General features: G+C 38.5%; 1 protein-coding gene across 1 annotated transcript in view; it reads right to left on the bottom strand.

Moving 5' to 3' along the window:
- The window catches only part of Pds5a (PDS5 cohesin associated factor A), a gene marked incomplete at its 5' end in the record, with an annotated part of 128,115 nt that extends 104,074 nt beyond the window's left edge, over positions 1 to 24,041 (bottom strand). The window contains 1 exon segment of the mRNA XM_005391971.2: positions 23,864 to 24,041. Coding sequence (XP_005392028.1) covers positions 23,864 to 24,001 — 138 coding nt within the window.
- Between the last annotated feature and the right edge of the window lie 49 nt (positions 24,042 to 24,090).

Genomic DNA, 24,090 nt, shown 5'->3' with positions numbered 1-24,090 from the left:
GGTTGAGGTGGGAACAACAACTCACTGGTAGAAGTGTGTTACATTTTACATAAAGTCATATAAAAATAAGTCTAAGACTTTATAGCCTTAGGTTAAGGGTATGTATTGTAATCTCTAGAGCAAAACAGATGAAGATAAACAGATACACACAAAGATATATGCCTACAAAGCCAACAGACAATTAAAATAGAATTCTAAAGAAAAAATGCAAATAAAAACAAAAGGCAGAATAGGGGTAATAAAAAATGAGACAAACAGAAAAATTTCCAAATAATAAGCATATATCCAATCAAATAAATAATACCTTGAAAGTGAATCATATACTCAAACTTTAAGGCAGATTGCCAAAGCTGGGTGTGGTGGCGCATGCCTGTAATTCCAGCACTTGAGAGGCTGAGGCAGGATTGTTGCGAGTTGAGGCCAGCCTGGGCTACAAAGTGAGCTCAAGGTCAGCCTGAACTGCATAGAGCAAGACCCTGTCTCAAAAAAAAAAAAAAAAAAAAAAAAGCCAGATTGCCAAAATGAGTAACATTAAAAATTGGAAGGAAAGCATGACCCAAATATGTGCTCAATATATTTTAAAGGCACGTACAGATTAAAAGTGTGGAAAACTTTACAATGAAGTAAAAAACCATAAAAAGGTACAGTTTATCAGGTACCTTTCATCATGCCAGAAGGGTCAATTTATTGGGAAAGTCTAACAATCATACTCCACATGTGTATGCACCTAATAAGGGTTACTAAATGAAACAAAAGTCCACAGAATTAAAAGGAGAAACAGGCAATTACACAATCACAGTTTGAGGCTTTATCATTCCCTCTCAGGAAAAGAAATTTTAAAAAATCGGTAAAGAACAATCTCAATCTCCTGACCCAACAAAACACTACATCCAAAAACAGCAAAATACAGTTCTCTTCAGGTGTACAGGTTGTGTTTCACAAGACGTGTGCTGGCACAAAAAAACCTAAATGTTAATAGATTTCACAAGACTAGAATCTTAACAGAGTATGTGTTCTGATCCCAGTGGAATTAAATTAGGGGTCGTTGATAAAATATTTACAAATAGTCCAAGTATTTGGAATTGACATCACGTTTCTTAATAACTTAATAAATCAAAGAAGAAATCACAAAATGAAAAACATTTCTAATAAATGGTAATGAAAATACACTAAAAATAGTGAGGCACAAAATAGTGTTTAAAAAGAAATAAATATGTAGCTTTAAAAAGTAGGGGAAAAGGGTTGGGGATATAGCTCAGCGGCATAGTACCTGCTTGGCAAGTGCAAGGTCCTGAGTTAGATTCCCGGTACCCCCCCCCAAAAAAAAGTAGGGTGATCTTTTTCAAATGGAAGAGGAAACAAGAGAGGAAGGTAGAGGGAGGAAAGCAAAAGCAGATGGAAAAAAGGAATTAAAGGAAAAAAAGGAACTAGAGCTTTTGTAAATGGGAAGGGACCAAGATTTGAAAGGAGCAGGGTGGCATAGAAGGGGTAGAGGATGAAAAAAGAATTAGAATACGTTACCAACTCCCCGCGATAAATGTAATCATTATGTATTGCTAACATGTACTAATACTAAATAAATTTTTTCAAAAAGCTATGTCAGCACAGTGATTCTCCACTCATGAGTGATTTTTGCCCCTTTTAGAGACACTTGACAATGTCTGGCAACATTTTCAGTTGCTCTAAGTAGGGGATGGAGGGCTGCTATTATTAGCCAATGAGGACAAGACATCTCTCCAAAGAATTATCTGTTCTAAAATATCAAGAGTGCTAAGATAGAGAAACCCTGTCAGAAGCTAAGTATTTGGAAAGAAATAATAAAGAACAGAAAATAATAAAATAGAAAACAAGCAACAGAAAAACTGAAACCCAAAAGTTTGAGACCTTTGCTAGACAGTTAAACTTTAAAAAGAAAGACAGTATCAGGAATGCAAGAAGGGAATTATCACTGCAGATAGTACAGACCATGTATGTCCAACTTTTGGGCTTGCCTGGGTGCAATGAGTGAAGAAGATTGCCTTGGGCCACAAATAAAATATATAATACACAGTAGTCAATGTATATAAGTAACAAAACTTCCTTTATTTTTAAATATTTTATTTTTTATTTATTTTTTCCTGGTACCGGGAATCAAACTCATGACCTTGTGCTTGCCAGGCAGACACTGTGCTGCTGAGCTAAACCCCCAGCCCCTTTAAATATTTTAAATTACTAAATTTTATGAAGTAACACAACTAGCTCAAATTTAATAATTAAAGAGAACTTACATGACTGTTTAACAAAAATAAACTTTGTCTTCACAGACACAAGAGGAGACAGGCTAAAATACTGTTAATGGTAATTGCTGCATGTTATTTGCAGTCACACAAATGCATGTAATAGCTGATACACGTGGGCTTTGACGTGACTGACTGTGTGTGGAGGGAGTGAGGGGCAAAGTCAGCACCGCGCTGCACCTCCTGCCACATACAAAACATTCCTTTGTTGCCTATGCTATCTGTGCTGAGAGCCTCCTGCTGAGTCATGAAAAATATCACCAAAAATCACAAAAATGTTCAGTTTAGAATTCTGTGGAGTTGCATGACTAACTATACAGGGCTACATGCAGCATGGGCTACAGGTCAGACACACCTACTACAGATATTATAAGGCAATATTACCAATATCATCAACTTTATGTGAATTTGGCAACGTAAAAGAAATGGACAAATTCCTTGAAAATATAATACTCCCATACACTGTTAGCAGGAAAATAAGACAGAAGAACCACTTTGGGAAGAATGGCAACTACTTATAAAACTAAATGACTCAATAATCACACTCCTATGTATTTATCCAAGATAAATTAAAGCATCAGTCCAACAGAAAACTTGTACAGGAATGCTCATGTTGCCTTTATTCATAAAAACCTAACCTGCAGAGTCCAGCAACAAGAGTGGCAAAAACAAATGGGTACATTCATAACCAAATCAATGGAATAAGTTTCCATAAGTAGATACAGTCTAACATACATGCAAGAACACAGATGAATTTCACAATCACAAGAAAAGTCTTGTAGAAGAGTATATACAGCCAGTTGTGGTAGCACACCCTTATAACCCTAGCACTCAGGAGCCTGAGGGAGGAAGATCACCATGCGTTTGTTTGAAGCCAGCCTAGTTATACTGTTAGCTCAAAGCCAGCCTGAACTATCATAGCAAGACGCTGTCTCAAAAAACAAAAGCAAAACAAAACAACAACCAAAAAAGAGTAAATATATATTGTACATTTTTATGAAGTTTAAGCAAAACTAATCCATTTGTTAAAAAAAATTACAAGAATGGCTGCCTCTGTGCAGGTAATATGAGGGTAGGGGCTGACTTAAAAGAGGCCTAAAGGAACTTTCTGGGATGATACATATCATTCTCTCTCTGTCTCTGTGTCTGTCACTGGGGAATTGAATCCAAGGCCTTGCATAGCCTAGAAAAGTGCTCTACTGATGATCTACCACTGAACTACATCTCCAAGCCATGTTCTACACCTTGATAAGAATATGAGCTCATGTTAAGAGACGACCTACAGAATGGAAAAAAATTTGTCAGTTTTTCTCCAATAGGACTATTATCTAGACTATATAAAGAAATATAGAAGCTTCCCAGAAAATTAGACTCCCCCCAAAAAAGACCAAATTTTAAAAATGGGATGTAAATGAGTAGACACTACTCAGAAAAAGTAGTACAAATGGCCAATAAATACGTAATAAAACAACATCTCTGCTCGTTACAGAAATGCAAATTAAAACAACACTGAGATTCCATATTACTCCAAAAAAAGAATGGCTATCATCAAGAAATCAAATAATAACCAGGCAGGCCAGCATAGCTTATGTAGTGAATGAGTTCAAGGCCAGCCTGGAGTACACAGCAAGACCCTGTCTCAAAAAAGAAAAAAAAAAAAAAATCACTAACCAATGCTGGAGAGACTGTGGGGAAAGGAATCCTTTTACACTGTTGGTAGGAAAATAAACTAGTACCACTATGGAAATCATTATGGAGATTCTAAAACAACTAAAACTAGAAATTATATTTGACCCTACTATTCCACGTCTAGGCATCTTCCCAAAAGAATTAAAGACATCATGGGCCAGGGATCTAGCTCAGTGGTACAGCGCCTGCCTGGCAAGCATGAGGTCATGAGTTCAATTCCCGATACCAAAAAAAAAAAAAAGAATTAAAGCCATCATATTACAATGGTAATGCACTCCTATGATTAAAAGCAGCAGAACTCATAATAACTAAGTCTTGAAAGTGACCTACTTGTCCATCAACAGATAAATGGATAAAGGAAACATGGTATTTACATACAATGGAGTATTACTCTGCCATAATGAAGGACAAATGAGGCATTTGTAGGAAAATGGATGCACCTTGAAACCATAACGTAAAGTGAAATAAATCAGACACTCAAGCTTAAATACTGCACTATTTCTCTTACATTACAAACCTAAAATATAAATGAATTAATAAAAAAGAATAGGAAACATAAAGATAGAACTTTTGCAAAAAGGAAGGGGACCAAGAGATGGAGTGAGGGGGAGGAAGCAGAGATGATTTAAAAAAAAAAATAGAATTAAGATGTGCTATGTACATGGCCCAGTTAAAAATAAAAAAGAATACAAGCTCACAAAGAGTATGCTAAAATGCATAAAATAATACAATTAAGATATGAGCGTTTCACTATATATGTTTTACCTTCCCTTCCAAAAAACTGTAATCTAATATTAAACTCCAGTGATATTTGTGATGTGGTTAGGGGAAAAGTATACAAATAACTGCAACTTATTTTGAAATACTTTTTTTAAAAGGACAGATTGATGGGTACAGGGTACATATATACACACACAATAAAACATATATAGTAAACTCCACTTAGATTAAAATTGATTCAGTTCTTCAAATAGCCTAACAAAAGACAGATATTTATTTCTGGGCAGAAATATGATTTATCCCACAGTCTGCTATTTTATACATCATGTCCAACATTCAGTCAAAAGCACAGGGAAGCGGGGTACCTACTGTCAACAAATAGACAGAACCAGAGCCACAAGTGGCCTAAATGTTAGAGCTATCTGAAAGGGACTTAAAACAGCTCAGTTACAGACTGAGCTCAGTTACAGACTGCATGAGGCCAGAGTCCAATTCCCAATACAAAAAAGACAAAAAACACTTAGGATTAGTATGCTGAAAGGTGTAATGGAAAATGTGGACATCGTGCATGGACAACAGGAATTTGGGCAGAGAAAAGTAAACTACCAAACTAAGTACTAAACACTATCAAGCACATGGGAGAAAAGAGAAAAACAGTGAGTAATAAATATCTCAAGTGATAATGGTTGAACGTTTTTTAAAAAGAGATAAACTATAGATCAAAAAAACTCAGAGACCCCCAAATATGGTGGTTAAACTTAACTGTGTGAATTTGATTGACTTAGGAGCTGTCTGGGGATTACAAAAGCACACCTCTAGGTGTGACTGGGTGGGTCAGGAGCTGTGACTCTGGGTGTCATCCGCAGTCTCTGGTCCTTCCTCTGTGGCCTGTTCCCCTGTTCTGCTTGTCGGCTCCTTATGAACTGAGCAGCTCTGCTTTGCTGTATCCTCTCACCATATTATTTTGCCTTGGAGCCAGCAGATCATGGACTGAATACTCTGAAACTGTGACCCAAATTAAGTTATGGGTGTTGGGCACTGTGTCCCTGTGCCAGGAAGGCAGATTAGTAACACCAAATAAAATAAATGTAAAAGAGGGCTGGGGATTTAGCTCAGCGGCAAAAGCGCCTGCCTGGCAAGCGCAAGGTTGTGAGTTCGGTTCCCGGTACCGGAGAAAAACCAAAATAAATAAATAAATAAATAAATAAATGTAAAAGAAAGCACACGAGCTACATCATAGTAAACAAAACAAGAAACAAAATCTGAGAACAGCTAGAAAGCAAAGTACCTCTTATTAGAGCAATTTACTATTTAAAGTGTTCTGTTAACTACCATGTTATTATTTCAAGCATTTCCAGTTTGTGAATATAAACTGACCTGAAAAGTAATAAAGTTACATAAAGATTTCATTTTTGATGATTCAGAAGCCCCACAGGGGGTCCTATCACATATGCAAACAAGAATCATTTGCTTTGGAATGCCATACTCTACTGAAAATACAAACAAGTCAATGTTTACCGACCCTCTTGTCGGTAACAAAAGTAAAACTCACATCAGCAAAACACAGAACTGCTGATTCAATTTGAGTTAAAAATAAAAAACACAACTCCAATATGCTACATTTGTAGCAGACAGTTGAAATGAGAAAGAGCTGGGCATGGTGACACACGCCTGGAATCCCAGCACACAGGAGGCTGAGGCAGGAGGATCCTTGCGAGTTTGAGGCCAGCCTGGGCTACAAAGTGAGTTCAAGACCAGTCTGAAATGCATGGTGAGACCCTGTCTCAAAGACAAAAAACAAAAGAAATGAGACAAAAACCCACAAAATAAATTTTAAAAATCTATTGCTGGGCATGGCACATAGTTATAATTCCACCACTCAGGAGGGAGGCTGAGGCAGGAGGGTGCCTGTGAGTTCAAGCTGAGACTAAGCTACATAGTAGTGAGTTCAGAGCCAGCCTAAAATGGTTAGCTAAACCAGTGGGGTTGAACCTACGGCACACGTGCCACAGTAGGCACACAGATCCCTCTCTGTCAGAACTCAAGTCAAGTTGCCTAGCATGACCCCAGAGGCTGGGGAGGGAATAACAGTACACACAGGGTCAGTGTTGACAACTCCATTAATAAGGGGGTTTTGGGTTATAGTTTGAGCAGTTAGTCTCTAAAGGTTCACCATGACCAATCTTGATTGTGTCTCAAAAAAAAGAAAAGAAAAAAATGAGAAAGAATGGGATGACATGAAATATCATTTAGAAACCCAGAATATCTGCTTTCATAAGTGAATAACCCATCAAATGAGTTTGTAAGCTATTATTCTTAGAGACTATTTTCATTAAATTACATTTTTACAATTAATAGTAAAACTATTGCAGGGTGTGGTGGCGTATGCCTATAATTCCAGCACTCTGGAGGCTGAGGCAGGAGGATTATTGTGAGTTCAAGACCAGCCTGGGTTACAAAGTGAGCTCAAGGCCAGCCCGAACTGCACAGTGAGACACTGTCTCAAAAAAAAAAAAAAAAAAAAAAAAAATTAAAAAAAAAGTAAAACTATTTAATAGAGATATAGGGTGATACACAGTTCTAAAAAACTTTCACCAGATAAGGTCAAAGAGATCATGGTATAGACATAGTTGCATACCTTTGAAATAAATTCAAGTATTTCAAAATAGAACTTCCTCATGCATGCTGCTGTGCAACTACCCTACCATAGAACTATACCTCCATCTCCAGGTAGAATTTAAGCAATTTAAACATCCTATAAATAACTTTTTATTATATTTTTATAACTAACTTTTACAAAATATTTTTTAGACAAAACTTTTGAGAAAAGTTAACCTAACATTTAACAATAAGGAAATAAAATATCTTTCTGGAATTCTCAGTGCATTGTCCCTGTATCAGGGTTACCCAAAGGGCAAGGTGTGGTGATGCATGTCTGTGATCCCAGCAGTCAGGAGGCTGAGGCAAGAGGATTACCCCTGGAGTTCAAAGCTAGCCTAGGCTTTATTTTGAGTTCAAGGCTGGCTTAAACTATGTAGTGAGACCCAGTCTCAAAAAACCAAAAAGATTACCTAAAGGGCTTATTTTAAATGCAGGGAGAAAAAACAAAAAAAATTCCAGACAATTGAGCCCATCAATTTGCAAGGGACTGGATCAGGTGGAAATAGTTATCAAGTACTGTATTTGATTCTCTACAAATGCATGAAGTGATTATGTTAAAAACTCTAGAAGTCTTAGAACCATCAAGCTAGAAGTATGCTGATTATATTCAGGATTTAAAACCATCTACATCTATTTAAGATCAGCAAATTGGCTCTTAAAACTCCAAGTGGACAATAAAAAAATCTAAAAAAAAAAAAAACACATAAATGAAGCATTTGAGATTTACCATGTTAAAAATACAGGGAAAAAAACATGATTAAGTGATAATGATGTGTTAACCTTAGTTCACAAACACCCACTCTAATGTCAATGTGATGGGTAAGGGTGAACAAGAGATACCTGTAAACTCTCAGTACCTTCCACTTATTTTTGTCATGAACCTATATGCTCTAAAAATAATAGCCTAGAGTTTGACCCCTGGTGTGGTGATGCATACCTATAATCCCAGCACTTGGGAAGCTGAGGCAAGAGGATTGCTGTGAGTTTGAGACCAGCCCATGGGGTACATACTGAGTTCAAGGCCAACCTAAACTACATAACAAGACCCTGTCTCAACCCCCAACCCCAATTAACAATAAACAAAAAACCTAGGAAAAACTATTCCAACAGTAGCCGCAAGTTACAATACAAAAAGGTGGCGCACATCTGTAATCCCAGCACTTGGGAGGCTGAGGCAGGAGGATTGTTGTGAATTTGAGACCAGCCTGGGCTACAAAGTGAGCTCAAGGTCAAACTGCAGAAAAGGGTCCTGTCTCAAAAAAAGACAAAACAACAACAACAACAAAAAAAAACAACTGAAATCTGACAAAACAGGAATAACAGCCGAGTGTGGTGGTGCATGCCTGTAATCCCAGCACTTGGAAAGCTGAGGCCAGAGGCCAGCCTGAACTACTACACAGTGAGACCCTGACTCAAAGAACAAACAACAGCCTGGCACCATGGTGCACATCTGTAATCATAGCACTCAGAAGGTTGAGATAGAAGAATTACCTCGTGTTTATAGTCAGGCATGAACTATAGCAAGACCTTGTCTCAAAAAATCAAAAAGTAAAAACAAAAACACTCCCCACACACAAAAAAACAAAGGATGAGAACTGAACAGACGAATTTATATTAACATTATTTTGAAGATCTAAAAACAACGTTACTACTGCCTGATCTTTACCAAGGTCCTCAAAGATATCTATGTATCTATGTTTCTTTCTTTCTTTCTTTCTTTCTTTCTTTCTTTCAATCGTTTTGAAACAGGGCCTCCCTCTGCAATTTAGGTTGGCCTAAATTGTTTGTTTTGTTTTGTTTTGTTTTGAGATAGGGTCTCACTATGTAGTTTAGGCCTGCTTTGAAAGCACTTTGTAGCCCAGTTTGGCCTCAAATTCACAAAGATCCTCCTGCCTCAGCCTCCCGAGGGCTGGGATTACAGGCATGTGCCACCATACCCAGCTTTAGGTATGTTTCAAGAAGACATTTTTTAATCAACTTCTGCCAGAAACACAGAAGTCTGCTTATAAACACTGACTCAGACCTCACAAAGCTTTAAGAAAAATAGTTTTGAGGTGGGAATATAGCTCAATTGGTAGCTTGCCCAGCATGCCTAAGACCCAGGCTCACTCTCTAGCAGTGTAAAGAAAAAAAGAAAAAAAAAAAAAAAATCCTTTTTAAAAATCCATAATCTAGCTTTTGGATAAAATGGAAAATAATACAGAAAGGATAAACCAAAAACTAATAAATGACTGTCTCTATGTAGTGAGTGGGTTAAAGGTAATAGAGGCAAAGGATCAGGGTTGGGGGAGACTTGTAGAAAACGTGGGGTGTGAGCGTAAATGGGGCTCCCACATGCGAGGAAGTGCTCTACCACTGAAGGGCATCCCCAGCCCAAGGGCAAGTTTTTATATAGTTCTGACTCTTAAACTATATAAGGAATTTTAAACATTACAATTCAATATGAACACATTTGCAACTTAACAAAAATAACAAATTGAGGGAAGGACTTGAATAGACACTTGTCTAAGAAAGATAAATGGCCAAACCTGGGTGTGATGGAACACACCTCTAATCCCAGCACTCTGGGAGGCTGAGGCCTTCCAGACAGCAAGTTCGAGCCCAACCTGGGCAAGTTAGCTTGACCTTAACTAAAAGTAAAAAAAAAATTTAAAAAGAGTCGAGTATACAGCTCCATGCAAAGCTCTTTGGTTCAATTCCCAGTACTGCTTAAGGGGTGGGGCAGGCCAACAAGCATATGAGAAAATGCTCAACATCATTTATCATCAGAGAAATGCAAATCAAAACCATATTAAGCTGGGCTTGGTAGTGCATGCCTGTAACCCCAGCATTTAGAGGAGACTGAGGCAGGAGGATTGCTGCAAGTCTGAGGCCAGCCTGCGCTACATAGTGCATTCAAAGCAGGCCTAAACTACATAGTGAGACCCTATCTTGAAACAAAACAAAACAAAACAAAACAAACAAAACCCACAAAAACAACAAACCACAATATTACCTTACCTTAGAGAGACATTATAAAAAAAAGGAAGTAAGTATGTGGCCATGTGAAAAAAAAAAAATCAAAACTTTGTATACTATGGTGGGAATGTAAAATGGTGCCACTAGGAAAACATCATCGAAGTTAAAAAGCTTGGTGGGGTGTGGTAGCACATGCCTATAATCCCAGCACTCACAGAGGCAGGATTGCTGCAAATCCAAGACTAGCCTAAACTACAGAATGAGTTCAGGACTAGCCTGAACTACACAGCAAGACCCTGTCTCAAAAAAGAAAAAAAAATTAAAATTAAAAATAGAATTACTCTATGGTCTAGCAATCCTACTTCCAAGCATACACCCAAAATAATTTAAAACAGGATCTCAAAGATCACACCCATGCACATGGCAACATTATTCACAACAGTCAACAAGTAGAAGTAACATAAATGTCTGCTAAGGGATGACTAAAGAAAAGTGATATGTAGGTGTATATATATATAAAATGAAATATAACCAACTTTTTTTCGAGGCAGGGTCTCACTCTGTAATTCAGGTTGGCCTTGAATTCATTATGTACTGTCCAGGCTGGCCTCAAACTCAAGGTGATCTTCCTGCCTCAAGCTCCCAAGTGCTAGGATTACAGGAGTGTGTCACCATGACCGGAAATCAATCTTGTAAGAAAGAAATTTTATAATACATTACAACACAAATGAGTCTCGAAGATATTACGGTAAATGAAATATGCCAGTTATAAAAGAAAAATGCTGCTCGTGTGTATGTATGAGGTATTTAAACTGCTCCAACTCTTAAAAGCGAAGGACACAGTAGTGGTGACCAGGGGCTGTTGGGTGAGGGGCTGTTGGTTATTCAATAAATATAGTTTTAGTTTTGCTAAAGAAAAAGTTCTGTTGCACAACAATGTTCATATAATTAACACTACTTACACCTAAAAATGGTTAAGATGTTATATTTTGGGGTTTTTACAATAAAAAATCAAGTAAGGATTGTATCTGCCAGAGAAAATGAAAAGGGTCAACAACAAATATATAAACACAAATACAGATATATAGTCAGGTATGGGGGGCACATGTCCATAATCCCAGGACTTGGGAGGCTGAGGCTGAAGCATTGCCCTTGGACTCAACCCTGATACACAGTGAGTTCAAGGTCAGCCTGAACTATACAGCAAGACCCTGTCTCAAAAAAAAGAAAAAAATTATAAATGAAATACAAATAGAAAGAAATTAACAGTATACAAAGTTAATAACAATCATTTAGATAAAAAGAATTCAGTCAGGAATGATGGCACCTTCCTGTAATTCCAGCATTTGAGGGGTTAAGGCAGAAAAAGTGAGTCTGAGGCCAGCTGTGGTAGACAGTGAAATCTTGTTTAAAAAAAAAAGTAAAGCAAACAAAATCTGTGGTATATTATATAGTCTTAATAGGACCAAAAAAAAAAAAAAAAAAAAGTAAATCAGCAAATGAAAAAGGGCCAGGGATATTAGTTCAGTGGTACAAGAGCCTGCCTGGCAAGCACAAGGTCCTGAGTTTGATTCCTGACACCAGAAAATAATAATAATAAAAAAAGTAAATTAATAGGAGAAAAAGAACTGCAAAGAAATCTTTTGGCTAAGATGTAGTTCAGTGACGAATATGTGTCTAGTGCTAACATGTACAAGACTCTAGGTTTGATCAATGCTGCAAAAAAATAAATCTTGTAAAGGATACTGGTAAAGAACAACTGAATTTAGTTCATGCTTATGGTATGGTAGTACAAATAAGTCTATCAATGTTATGAGAAACTGGAGGTTTTACTACAGAAAAATGATGCAAATATGGAATGGAGAGAATTTAGGAAAACTGTGTTGGACTTCAATTGGAAGTATCTGACTGAACACTACATTGACTAAATAAATCTATTTCCTAACTCTATATAAAAGACCGAAGAAATTACATCCTAATAGCAATAAAGACACAATGCTCAGATCTTGATTTATAAATACCACCCTCGGGGATTTAGCTTAGTGGCACAGTGCATGCCTGGCAAGCGTGAGGTCATGAGTTCAATTCCTGGTACCGGAAAAAAAAAAGGGAGGGTGGGGGCTGGAATTTAGCTCAGCGGCACAGCGCCTGCCTGGCAAGCAAGAGGTCGTGAGTTTGATTCCCAATACCAGGAAAAAAAAAAAAAAAAAAAAAAAAATGAGAGGGGGGCAGGAAGAGGGCAATGACAAGAATGGGTGTGATTGAAAAATACGTTTTATTTTTTTAATCCACTTTTAATATTCACTGTATTTTTTGATCACCGTTTCCATGTGAGACACCCACCACCACCACCACCACCATCACCATTTTTTTTTTCCCTTTGAGCCACAGGGTTTCACTATACAATTCAGGCTGGCCTTGAATTCATTTTGTAGCCCAGGATACCTCGAACTCTCAGTGATCCTCCTGCCTCAGCCTCCCAAGAGCTGGGATTACAAGCATGTGCCACCATGCCCAGCTCTCCTAATTTTTTGAGACAGTCACTATATAGTTCAGGCTGGCCTTAAATTCACTATGTAGCCCAGGCTGGCCTTAAATTCACTAGTTCAGGCTGGCCTTAAATTCACTATGTAGCCCAAGCCCAGGCCTTGAACCAACAGTGAACCTCCAGCCTCAGCCTCCCAAAGTGCTGGGATCACAGAGTGCACCATTACTCCCAGTTGTGATCTTGTATTAGAACTTGGGTAGAAAAGCAAAACTTTTAAGATCGTAATTTTCCCCTAAACCAGCACATTAAAAAGTATTCTTATGTCAACTTTACACAATGTATACACATACCAATATTACACTGGGCTAGGGATATAGTGTAGTTGTATAGTGCTTGCCTGTATGTACAGGGCGCTGGATGCTTGAGCACAGGAGTTGGTCAGTCTAGGGAACACAACAAGACTCCTATCCCAAAACAAAACAAAACCCACGAAGAGGATGAAAACAAAAAAAACAAACAAAAGCAAAATTTCCTTCACATTTTTTTTAGGTTTTAAATTTTATAAGTCTATATGCCAGGCGTGGTGGCACACACCTGTAATGCCAGCACTCAAGAGGCTAAGGCAAGGGGCTGGGGATTTAGCTCAGCAGCACAGTGCCTGTCTGGCAAGCGCAAGGTCATGAGTTCGATTCCCAGTACCGGAAAACAAACAAACAAACAAAAAAAAGAGGCTGAGGCAAGACAATCACTTGAGAGTTTGAGGCCGGCTTTGGCTACATAGTTAGTTCAAGGCCAGCCTGAACTATATATAGCAAGACCCTCCCTCAAAAATAAATAAATGCATAAATAAAATAAAATTTATAAATCTGGCAAATTGGCTGTAAACTTTTTATCAAATTTATAACTACAGAGTATAAAGGCAATTACTCTGACTTGTCATAAGAATGCCAGTGGCAGCTTAAAGATGGTTACATATTCCTTCCTACTTCTACTGAAAGATAGGATGGGGCTATGGAACATAGCTCAGTGGCAGTGTGTACTTCTATCTTGTGCAAGATGTCAAGTTTGATCCCCTCCCATCCCTGAGGGGAAAAAAATGGCAGTATTAATTTTTTTCTACCCCTGAATGACTACTTTTCTACCCCGAATGACTACTTTAACCGAGTAAGGGAAAAGTAACACTGCCAGTTCTAGACCTAGTAATGGCAGCTTCCTCCATGATTTGAAGCCAAATCCAAATACTCTGCTGTACAGCTGACACTACATTATAAACATAAAAAGGGCCCAGCTGAGTACAGACTCAAGTGCTGCCACCAGTGTTTACGTGAAGCCATTATGCACCCTCCAGATAAGCACGTCTAATCCTTGCATGGGTTGCACGCAGCCTGGGTCAGGTGGTAATGTAGCCCACAATGCTCCCAACTTCACATTATGTGAGTTTTAGAGCTACTTTTCATGACTCAATGGTGTGGTGCCCAAGCACAGACTGTGTAGCCAATAGTGAACAATGCTGTGTAAGGGGCAGCACCAGTGCCGGGCTGTGACCTGCCCCAGGCAGACACAGTCAATCAAATCAAAACCCATGTATATCAGAAGTTACATGCACTTGTGGGACTTGTGAGGAAAACAGTGATTACTGATGATCTTTCAACTTACCTACATGCACAAATGCTTATGAAGAAAGGCTTTTACTGTTAAGCAAATATTTTAAATTTTCTTAATTATTAAACTTGGGCTTATTTCATAAAATGATTCAATAAGTTAGTCTATTAGCAGCTATGGTATAAGTACAAAAATCTATCAAATAGTTCTTGCTCTGGATATTTTAATTACATATATAAATCATGATACTAGAAAATTAAATGGTTGCTTATTTATTAATTTTTAATCTAAAAACAGAACCCCTCCCAAATAAAAATTATGGATGAAGGTAGAGTGCTCAACAAAAAATGGATCAATGGATACTTCCAATGAGACAAATAAGGCACTACACGCTTAGCTGGGCCTGGTGGCACACAACTGTAATCCTAGCACTCAGGAGACTGAAGGAGGAAGATCCCTGTGGGTTCAAGGCCAGCCTGGGCTACGTAGCAAGTTCAAGACCAGTTTGTACTACATAATAAGACCCTGTCTCAAGAAAGCAAAAATAAAATAAGGCCTTATGGTTAATTTGTAGGCAAAATCATACCTATTTTCAGTGATCACAGGTGGCCCAATTCCATGTATATATAGGGAGTGCTTCACATAGATAAAATAGCAGAACTGAAAAACATGTTTGTCATCCTAACAACAAAAAAATTTTTCCCAAAATGTTACACCTCACTGGGTGTGATGGTGCACACCTGTAATGCCAGTAGTTTGGGAGGCTGAAGCAGGACTGTAAGTGCAAGCCCAGCTTGGGCAACTTAGTCACTCAGTGACACCCTGTGTCAAAAAATAAAAAAAGACTGGGAATGTAGCTCCATGCAAAGGCCCGATGTTAAATCCTCAGCACTGAGACAAAAAAAAAAAAGGTAAGTTACACTTCAAGCAGACTCTCTTTTAAAAGCTAGTATGAGAAAAGAAGGAAAAAATGGAAACAAAGCTTCTGTAAATAAGGAGGGGAAGCAGGGTTGAAGGGAGGGCAGGGGGATGGGAAAAAAGAATTAAGATATATCATGTACAGGTACAAAATCTCTATGATGAATGTGATCATTATGTATATCTAAAATGCACAAATAAACAGTTAATTTAAAAAGGCTAATTATATGGTAGCAAATCTGAAAAAAATCAAACCATTTACTGAGTTTAATAAGCAAGGTGTGAAAAATTTGGCAGATATAGTAATTTATCCTGACAACAAAATTAAATTTTAAGCCAGGTGTGGTGGTGCACGCCTGTAATCCTAGCACTCAGGAGGCTGAGGCAGCAGGATCGTTGCAAGTTCGAGACCAGCCTGGGCTACAAAGCGAGCTCAAGATCAGCCTGAACTGCATAACGCGACCCCGTCTCAAAAGGACAAAAAAAAAAAAAAAAAAAAGAAAAGAAAATAAATTTTTCTGAAGTCACTTTGTCTCTCCAGACTATGGCCAGGTGGAAAGAAACAGAAAAATCTATCTAAAGAGATCTGGAGAGTAAAAGTGCTAATTTCAAATTTAATATTCTAGAAGCAGAAGCAGAAGGATTGGCTTGAGTTTGAAGCTAGACTGAACTGCATAGCAAGGCCCTGTCTCAAAAAAAAAAAAAAAGCAGTAAATATAAACCAGAAATCTTATGCTTTGGTGATAGATGAAAGTACTGATGTCACAGGTGTGGTTCAATTGACCATTTTTATTAGAGGTAATGATAACAAATGCAATATCACAGAAGAAATGGCTTTTTTGCTGCCATTAAAAGGCACAACTAAATTTTCTGATTTCATAAAACAATTTTCTTTAACCTTTGTCAACATATCTGCTACAGCTATGGATAGGACCCTGGTGATAGTTAAAAACAAACAAAAAAAAGGACTTATAAAATAAACAGAAGACAATGCAATTGTTGCCAGCAACTCAAAGTTGACACTATGTTACTACATCGTACATCAAGAAAAGTTATCCACCAAAGCTTTAAAAATGAACAGTAGTGCAAACGCCATCGAAACTATGGATTTCATATGGTCCAAGGGATTGAATCATCATCACTCATTCCAGGAATTCCTTAAAAATATGGATGTTGATTATGCAGATATCCTTTACTTCCTCACGTAAGGTGGCTACATGTTTTCAAAAGGTTGAGAAGTTCTGATTTGTAAAATCATAATCAAAAGGAAAATATGGCCAGGTGTAGCGACACATGCCTATAATCTCAGCACTCAGGAGGCTGAGGCAGGAGGATTGCCGTGAGTTCAAGGCCAGATGCACTACACAGCTAGACCTTGTCACATGAAAAAAAAATTGTGTCAGAACTTGAACAAAAAAAATGGCTTACAGATTTACCATTTTTAGTGGCTGTGACTGCTCAGTGAAATGAGTTAAACATGCACCTTCAAGGTTAAAATCAACCCATCTGTGCTAAATTTTGAACCATGATAGTGTTCAAAATGAAATTTTAAATTATGGCAGGCTGAAGGTATGGCAAATTATTTTTTATGCATTTTGATACAGTGTCAACTTTGAGTTGATTGCCATCATTTTTGGCCATATATGTATTTCTAAACAACTTTTCATGAAGCACATGAAAAGCATAATTAGATAAAAAATTTTTGAGGACCTTCAGAACTAAAAAATTAGACCTTCCATTAAACCAGACATTAATTAGTTTCCTAAAAAAAGCTAAAATGTTTCACTAGTTTTATGTTCATGCTACTCTTTTAAAACATAATAAAAATGTATTTCAAAGGAAAGTTTTGTTATGAATATACTACATATACATATAAAGGTACAGTGGGGCTTGAAGGAGGGTATAACTAGGGATTGAACCCCAAAGCCACTGCATGAGCTACATTCCCACATCCTTTTTGTATTTTGACACAGGGTCTTTACAAATCACTAAGTTGCCGAGGCTGAGCTAGAACTTGTGATCCTCCTGTCTCAGCCTCCCAGAGCACTGGGAGTATAATTGTGTACACCATGCACAGCTTTTATATTTTACTACTTTATATGAAGCTCGAGACAATTTCTCTTCATTCAGTACAGCATGGGCAAGCTGAAAGGTTGGTCACCCATACTCCAGACCAACCTAATAGCCAATTGAATGGAACCTCCAAGGAGCAGACACAAGCCAAACCATGCCTGAATTCATGATCTACAAAAATGTGAGGTAAGAAATGTTGCTAGCCTGGGGATGTAGCTCAGCAGTGCAGCACCTGTGTTATGGCTTATGTCCAGATGGTCCCCCAAAGCCTCATGTGGTCATATGTGGGGTTTTCTCAGAGGTGGCTAGATCTAGAGTGTGTGACACTGGGATTGACACAATGCTAGGATCAAGGGCACTAGGATTAAGGAAGTGAGTGCTACTCACCCTAAGTAGTCTAGATGAGATAAAAAGGGGCAGAAAGATGCTATTAAGGGTCCTTTGCTTACTTTGCTGCCTTCTGTGCACCATGAACTATTTCTCCTCTGTGATGTCCTTCTACCATGCCACCCTGCCTTGCAGCCAGCAGATTATGGACTAAAACCTTTACAAACCATGAGCTAATAAATAAACCTTTTCCCCTTTAACTTTGGATGTTGAGTATTTTGTCTCAGCAATGAGAAAACTAACTTAGACAGCCTACCTAGCAAGTGTAAGGCCCTGAGTTTGATTCCTGATACCAAAGAAAGAAAGAGAAAAAAAGAAAAAATAAACATTACTCACAATGCCAACAGGTACAAGTATTCAAAGAGGGATGAATGAAGAAACAAAATGGTATGGTCATACAATGGCATATTATTCAGTCTTAGAGGAACTTCTGACACATGCTACAATATGGATGAACCTTGAAGACATTATGCTAATAAGCCAGTCACAAGAAGAAAAAAATGGAATAATTTCACATAAATGATGTTTTGTGATCTCACCTATTTGACAGTAGCTAAATTCATAGAGACAGCTGGGCATGGTGGCAGACGCCTATAATCCCAGCACTTGGGAGGCTGAGACAGGAGGATTGCTGGGAGTTCGAGACCAGCCTGGGCTACAAAGGGAGCTCAAGGCCAGCTTGAACTGCATAGTGAGATACTGTCTCAAAAAGACAGAAAAAGAAAATTCATAGAAATAAAAAAGTAAGATGGTGGTTCATGGGGCAAGCGGAAGAAGAGACAGGAGAATTAGTGTATAATTCGGGAAAGTTTCAGTTGGGAAGGTGAAAAAGCTCTGGAGATATATTGGTGGTGAAAATTACCAACAGTGTGAATGTAATTAATGCCACAGGGTTGAGAGGCTAAAACGGGAGGATTGCTGCAAGTTTGAGACCAGCCTAGGCTAAACGTAAGTTCGAAGTTAGCCTGAACTACATAGTGAGACCCTGTTTCAAAAACAAACAAACAAACAAAAAAGAACTAAATGACAATGAGCCTAGAGCAAAGGTTATGTATGATGGGTATGCTACTCCACTTAATTTTTAAAGTTCTTAGCACAGCCAGGCCTGGTGGTACATGCCTATAATCCCAGTACTTGGGAGGCTGAGGCAGGATTGCCATGAAGTCAAGGCCAGCATGGGTCACATAGTAAGATAGTAAACACAAGGCCAGTCTTAACTACATAGTGAAACCATATCAAAAAAAAGTTCTTAGAAATCATTTGCATTAATATAAATGTTAAAGAATATGAACAGATTTTTTTATACTTGATGTCACATAATTACATGTAAAATTATCATGGTATGTGGCAATCGGAGAGTCCTTTTGGAGGGCAGGGAAAGTACTTGTAAGCTCCTTATTCCTAATCTAGTCTTTCCATCTCCAGCCTAGGCTTGATGAGGAAAAGGAAATGCCCTACCATAAATCAAGCCCACCACATTCTAATTCCTACTAAACTATCAGACAGGCCAGACTACACCTCTCACTTCCAAAGTAGCAAGAAAAGAAAGAACAAAGTATGTGTATGACACATAGACCTATAGAAGTACATCATATAGGGTATAGCTAACTATGGGCAGAAGCTCTTAATGGAATTGGTACAACTGTTTATTTGTGTTTCATTGTCACTGTGTGTGGTGCTGGGGGTCAAACCCAAGGCCTCCTGTGGCTAAGCAAGCATTCTACCACTCAGCTACACCTCACCCCCGACCCCAGGCTTATACGTGGATTTTAAATGTGTTTAAAACTTTATCAGATGCAACTCCTACATTAGTTTCAGAACTCACAATTATATGGAAAAATGGCTATTTGTGATGCTTAATATAACATGGTAGTAAACTACCTGCTGTCCTTCCAAACACTTAAATTTCTAAATAGTACACCATTTACTTATCCACTCATACATACTGGGATGGACACCAGGAGCACTCTACTGCTGCACCTCATCCCTGGTCCCCTCCTTTTTTTTGTTTGAGAGAGAGGGTCACTAAGTTCCCCAGGCTGGCCTCCAACGTAAATCAGCCTGCCTCAGCTTCCTGAGCAGCTATAGTTACAGGTGATGGACTTCGGTGCCCAGCAATAGTACAGCAAGTTAATGTATTTTCAGATTTCTGTGACTAGAACTGCTCACAACATTTCGAAGTTGTTTTTTTCATCTGGAAACCAAACAAAAACTGTTTTGGTCACATTCCTGTGGCTGGGGCAAAATACCTGACACCCACAATTTAAGAGTAGGTAAGGTTTATTTCGACTCAGTTTCAGTCTATGGTTGGCAGCCTCAAGCCCAGAAAAGTCCTGGCCAAAAGGAAAGCTGCTCACATCAGGGAGGCCAGGAAGCAGAGCAGAAAAGGAGGAGTCAGAGAGGCACTGCACCCTCCCAGCCAGTGACCCACCTCTAACCAGCCCGCTTCTAAGAGCACATTCGGCGGCTCAACTCACTAGCAGAGGAACCCACTGACCAGTACTGAGACCCTGTGATCCAATCACCTTTTAAAAGCCCTACCTCTGAACACAGGAGGTTTTTAGGGGGGATATTCTAGATCTGAAGCATAATGCTCTCTAAGCTACCTATTAGCTTTAAATTCTAAATTACATTATTTCTGGGATGCAATTTTAGCATAAGTCCTGGCTGCAGTTTAAAATGTTTTAAAAGTATCTTTCACTTTCAAAAATAAAAATATTTAAAGATGGGCATGGTGCTCGTGTCTATAATCCCAGCATGGGAGGCTGAGAGAGGAGGATTGACCCGAGTTTGAGGGCAGCCTAAACTGTACATCAAGACTCTGTCTCAAAACAAACAAAACAAAAAACCAGGCCAGCAATCGGGAGGCTGAGTTCGGGGCCTACCTAGGTTACATGGTGAGACCCAGTCTCAAAAAACAAAAACAAAAACAACAACAAAAATAAACCCAAAGTTTTTAAGATCAAAATATATAGATTGGGGCAACCCACTTTCCAGGCCCCCTTCTGTCCTTCTTAGACAGAAGCTTTCTTTCTCTCAATAAATTCCTCCTATTCTTAAAGAAAAAATTATATATATGGATTGCAACTACCCGCCCAAAAATGTAAAACTGCAGGGCGTGATCAGGGTAAGAGGGTGGTGAGGAATAAAAATGATCAGTGTTTTATGTGCAAGTACAAACCTGCAAAAATGAAACCCACTAATCTATATAGCCAATTTAAAAAGTAAAGAACCAGCCGGGCATGGTGGTGCACACCTGTAATCCCAGCACTTGGGAGGCTGAGGCAGGAGGATCGTTGCGAGTTTGAGGCCAGCCTGGGCTACAAAGTGAGTTCAAGTTCAGCCTGAACTGCACAGCGAGACCCTTTCTCAAAAAAAAAGTAGAAAACCACATGTCCGTATTCATCTTGGCACTAGGAGACTACAAATATGAAAAAAAAGACATAGCACCTATATTCATGAAGCTTTCAGAAAAGATGAGGAGACAAAGCAGATAATAAATGTAACAGTACAACTGTAATATGAACAAATAAGTATCTAATAGGGAATTTAAGAGACTTCCATTAAGAATCAACCAACAGTGGGGCATGGTGGCACAATGGTAATCCCAGCACTCAGGAGGTTAAGACAGGAGGATTGTAGAATTTGAGGCCAGCCTTTTTTTTTTGAGGTGGGGTGTTTCTTTTCCGGTACTGGAATCAAACTCACAACCTTGAGCTTGCCACGCAGGTGCTGTGCCACTGAGCTAAATCCCCAGCCCCAAGGCCAGCCTGAATTACACAGCAAGACTCTGTCTCAAAAAACCAAAAACATCAAGTTCCAGACAAGCAGATCCTCAGGAAAGCCTGTAATCCTAACCTCTTAGGAAGCTGAGGCAGGAGGACCACAAGTTCAAGGCCAGGCTGGGCAACTTAGCAAGACTTTGTCTCAAAAACTATAAAGGAAAAAAAAACTGGAAAAAAAAAAACCCAAACCAAAAACAAAACTATGAAGGGCTAGGATTGTAACTTAGCAATAGAGTACCACCGGATCTAGATCCCCTGTGTTTGTGTGTATGTCAAAAATTGTAAAATATGATTAAAAGTGCATTTCAAAAAATAAGGGCTGGGCTAGGGATATAGCTTAGTGGCACAAGCACCTGCCTGGCAAGCACAAGGTTCTGAGTTCAATTGCTGGTACAAAAAAAAAAAAAAAAAAAAAAAAAACGACAACAGAAAAAGGGCCAAGATAACAATATGTAATACAATAACCATTGTTAATTTCCTATCATCTTAATTTGCTAAGTCCCCCCTATTATTATGTTATCCTTCTTTTATTCTTTAAAATAAAAAAAAAAATAAAGCATAATTTCCTATCATCTTTTTTTGAAATTCTGTATTATTTTTTATTTTTGTGTTGTTTTGTTTTTGTTCTTTTCTCTTTAAAATAAAAAAAAAAAAGAGCTGAGCATGTGGCTCAGCGAAAGAATGCATGCTTAGCATTCAGTCCTGGGTTTTATCCCATCACCACACACATACCCTTACATTACCAATTATACAGTAATATTTAACTAAGAAGGAATTCCTAAATACTATGCAAAACATACAGAAAGGAAGGTAGAAGAAATATACAATCAAAAGAGCAGCAAAATTTTGGCAGTAGGACATTCAAACTGGTTAAAATGTTGGTTTTAATTTCCAAAAAGAATTCATAAATAGTCTAAACCAATGCTCATCCTAGACTTTGTTATATGACCATTTTTTATTTTTTTATTTTTTTATAACAATATATAACAACCATTGCTGATTCCCTATATGTCCATTTTATGGTTAACAGTACTTCTGATATTCAACCCACTGCCAGTTAGAACACGTACATATGGACTCATAATTTTCCATTTTTCATACTATATTATTCACTACTAGAGTTCAAGGTTTCAATTTTATTTATTTATTTATTTTTGGTCTTTTTGAGACAAGGTTTCACTAAGCAGTTCAGGCTGGCCTCAAGCTCATGATGATCCTCCTGCCTCAGCCTGGCATTACAGGTGTGTGCCACCAGGCCTGCTGAAAAACTCTGTTTTAACGAAGGAATGTCTTTCTTTCCAAAAAAAGCAACAAATTGCAAAATCTAATTAATTTTGCAAACTATAGGAATACTTTAAAAGGTAATGTTGTACACATTAGTTACCATGTTAAGTTCTAAGAGCAAAGGAGCAAAAATAAAATCAATCCCTAAAAATACATTTTATCAAGTCGTCCAAAGTAGAAACATAGTCAACTTTGTTGCTTTTTTCACCTCCCAGTGATTCTCACTCTGAAACACTTCAATCATTCCTTGTCTCTATTCCCACTGCCGCTGGTACTTTACCTACCCAAACCATAACAACCAAAATGTCTCTGGCATTACCTCCCAACATCTCTTGAGAGTCAAAGACCACCTAACTGAGAACTGATGCTTCAAGATTATCCCACAGTTACAATGGCAAGCATCTGGAAGGCTCTCACTACCATTTCTGTCTGTGCAAGGAAAAGTAAAAAGCTGACCAACTTACAGTCTTCACCTCAGGGCCACCATGCTTAGGCTAACTTGAAGCCTCCTGAAAAGAGCCTCCTGCTCTTTCTCAAACCTGAATTTAATCATCTCATTTTAAGCCTGAATATTGAAAAATCAATACCTTCTGTCAAAGTTTAACCACACTATACATAATTAAGCTTCTGGATATTAGAAAACCGTGGCAACTTAAGAAAAAATGAAAACAGCCTACATCTAAGGCTGCACGCTACTAAACAGTATTCCCATTAAACAGAATATCCACCGAAAAAGAAACCTTTAAAAGCACATGAGTTCTTATGCTTATAAAACAGCAAGATTTAAAAAAATCACACTTTTTCAGTTTCCCATAATAGTTAGGTCCCCACAGATTTTACTCATGTATGCATGAGAGATAGAATACTCTTCAGAAGGGGAGGAGAAAAGACGAAACAAGTATCTTTCAGAACTTGGTAGGTGAACTAGAGCGAGGCCCAGCAGGGCAGTACTGCCCTGGGAGAAGGCCGCCGCCGCCGCCGGGCGACCGCGGTGCGGAGCGCGCGTGCGGACGCTCACTGACCTTCAGTCGCTTGATCATCTCGTCGGTGGTGATCTTGTCGGTGATCTCCTTCACTCCGGGGGGGTAGGCGATCTTCCCGTCCGCACTCACGACGCCACAGAGGGCAGCGGCAGGCTTGGGCTGCGCGGTGAAGTCCATCCTGGGGGACAACTTTTCTTTCACAGTCCTCTACCGGCCTCTATCGGTCAGAAAACCAAAGTTCAGCGAGAAAGGGGCGACTTTGTAAC

Source organism: Chinchilla lanigera, unplaced genomic scaffold, assembly GCF_000276665.1.
Source record: "Chinchilla lanigera isolate Chin_1 unplaced genomic scaffold, ChiLan1.0 scaffold00042, whole genome shotgun sequence".
Taxonomy (NCBI): domain Eukaryota; kingdom Metazoa; phylum Chordata; class Mammalia; order Rodentia; family Chinchillidae; genus Chinchilla; species Chinchilla lanigera.
Note: the sequence above shows the minus strand (reverse complement) of the source record. Positions and strands in the feature narration are given on the sequence as shown.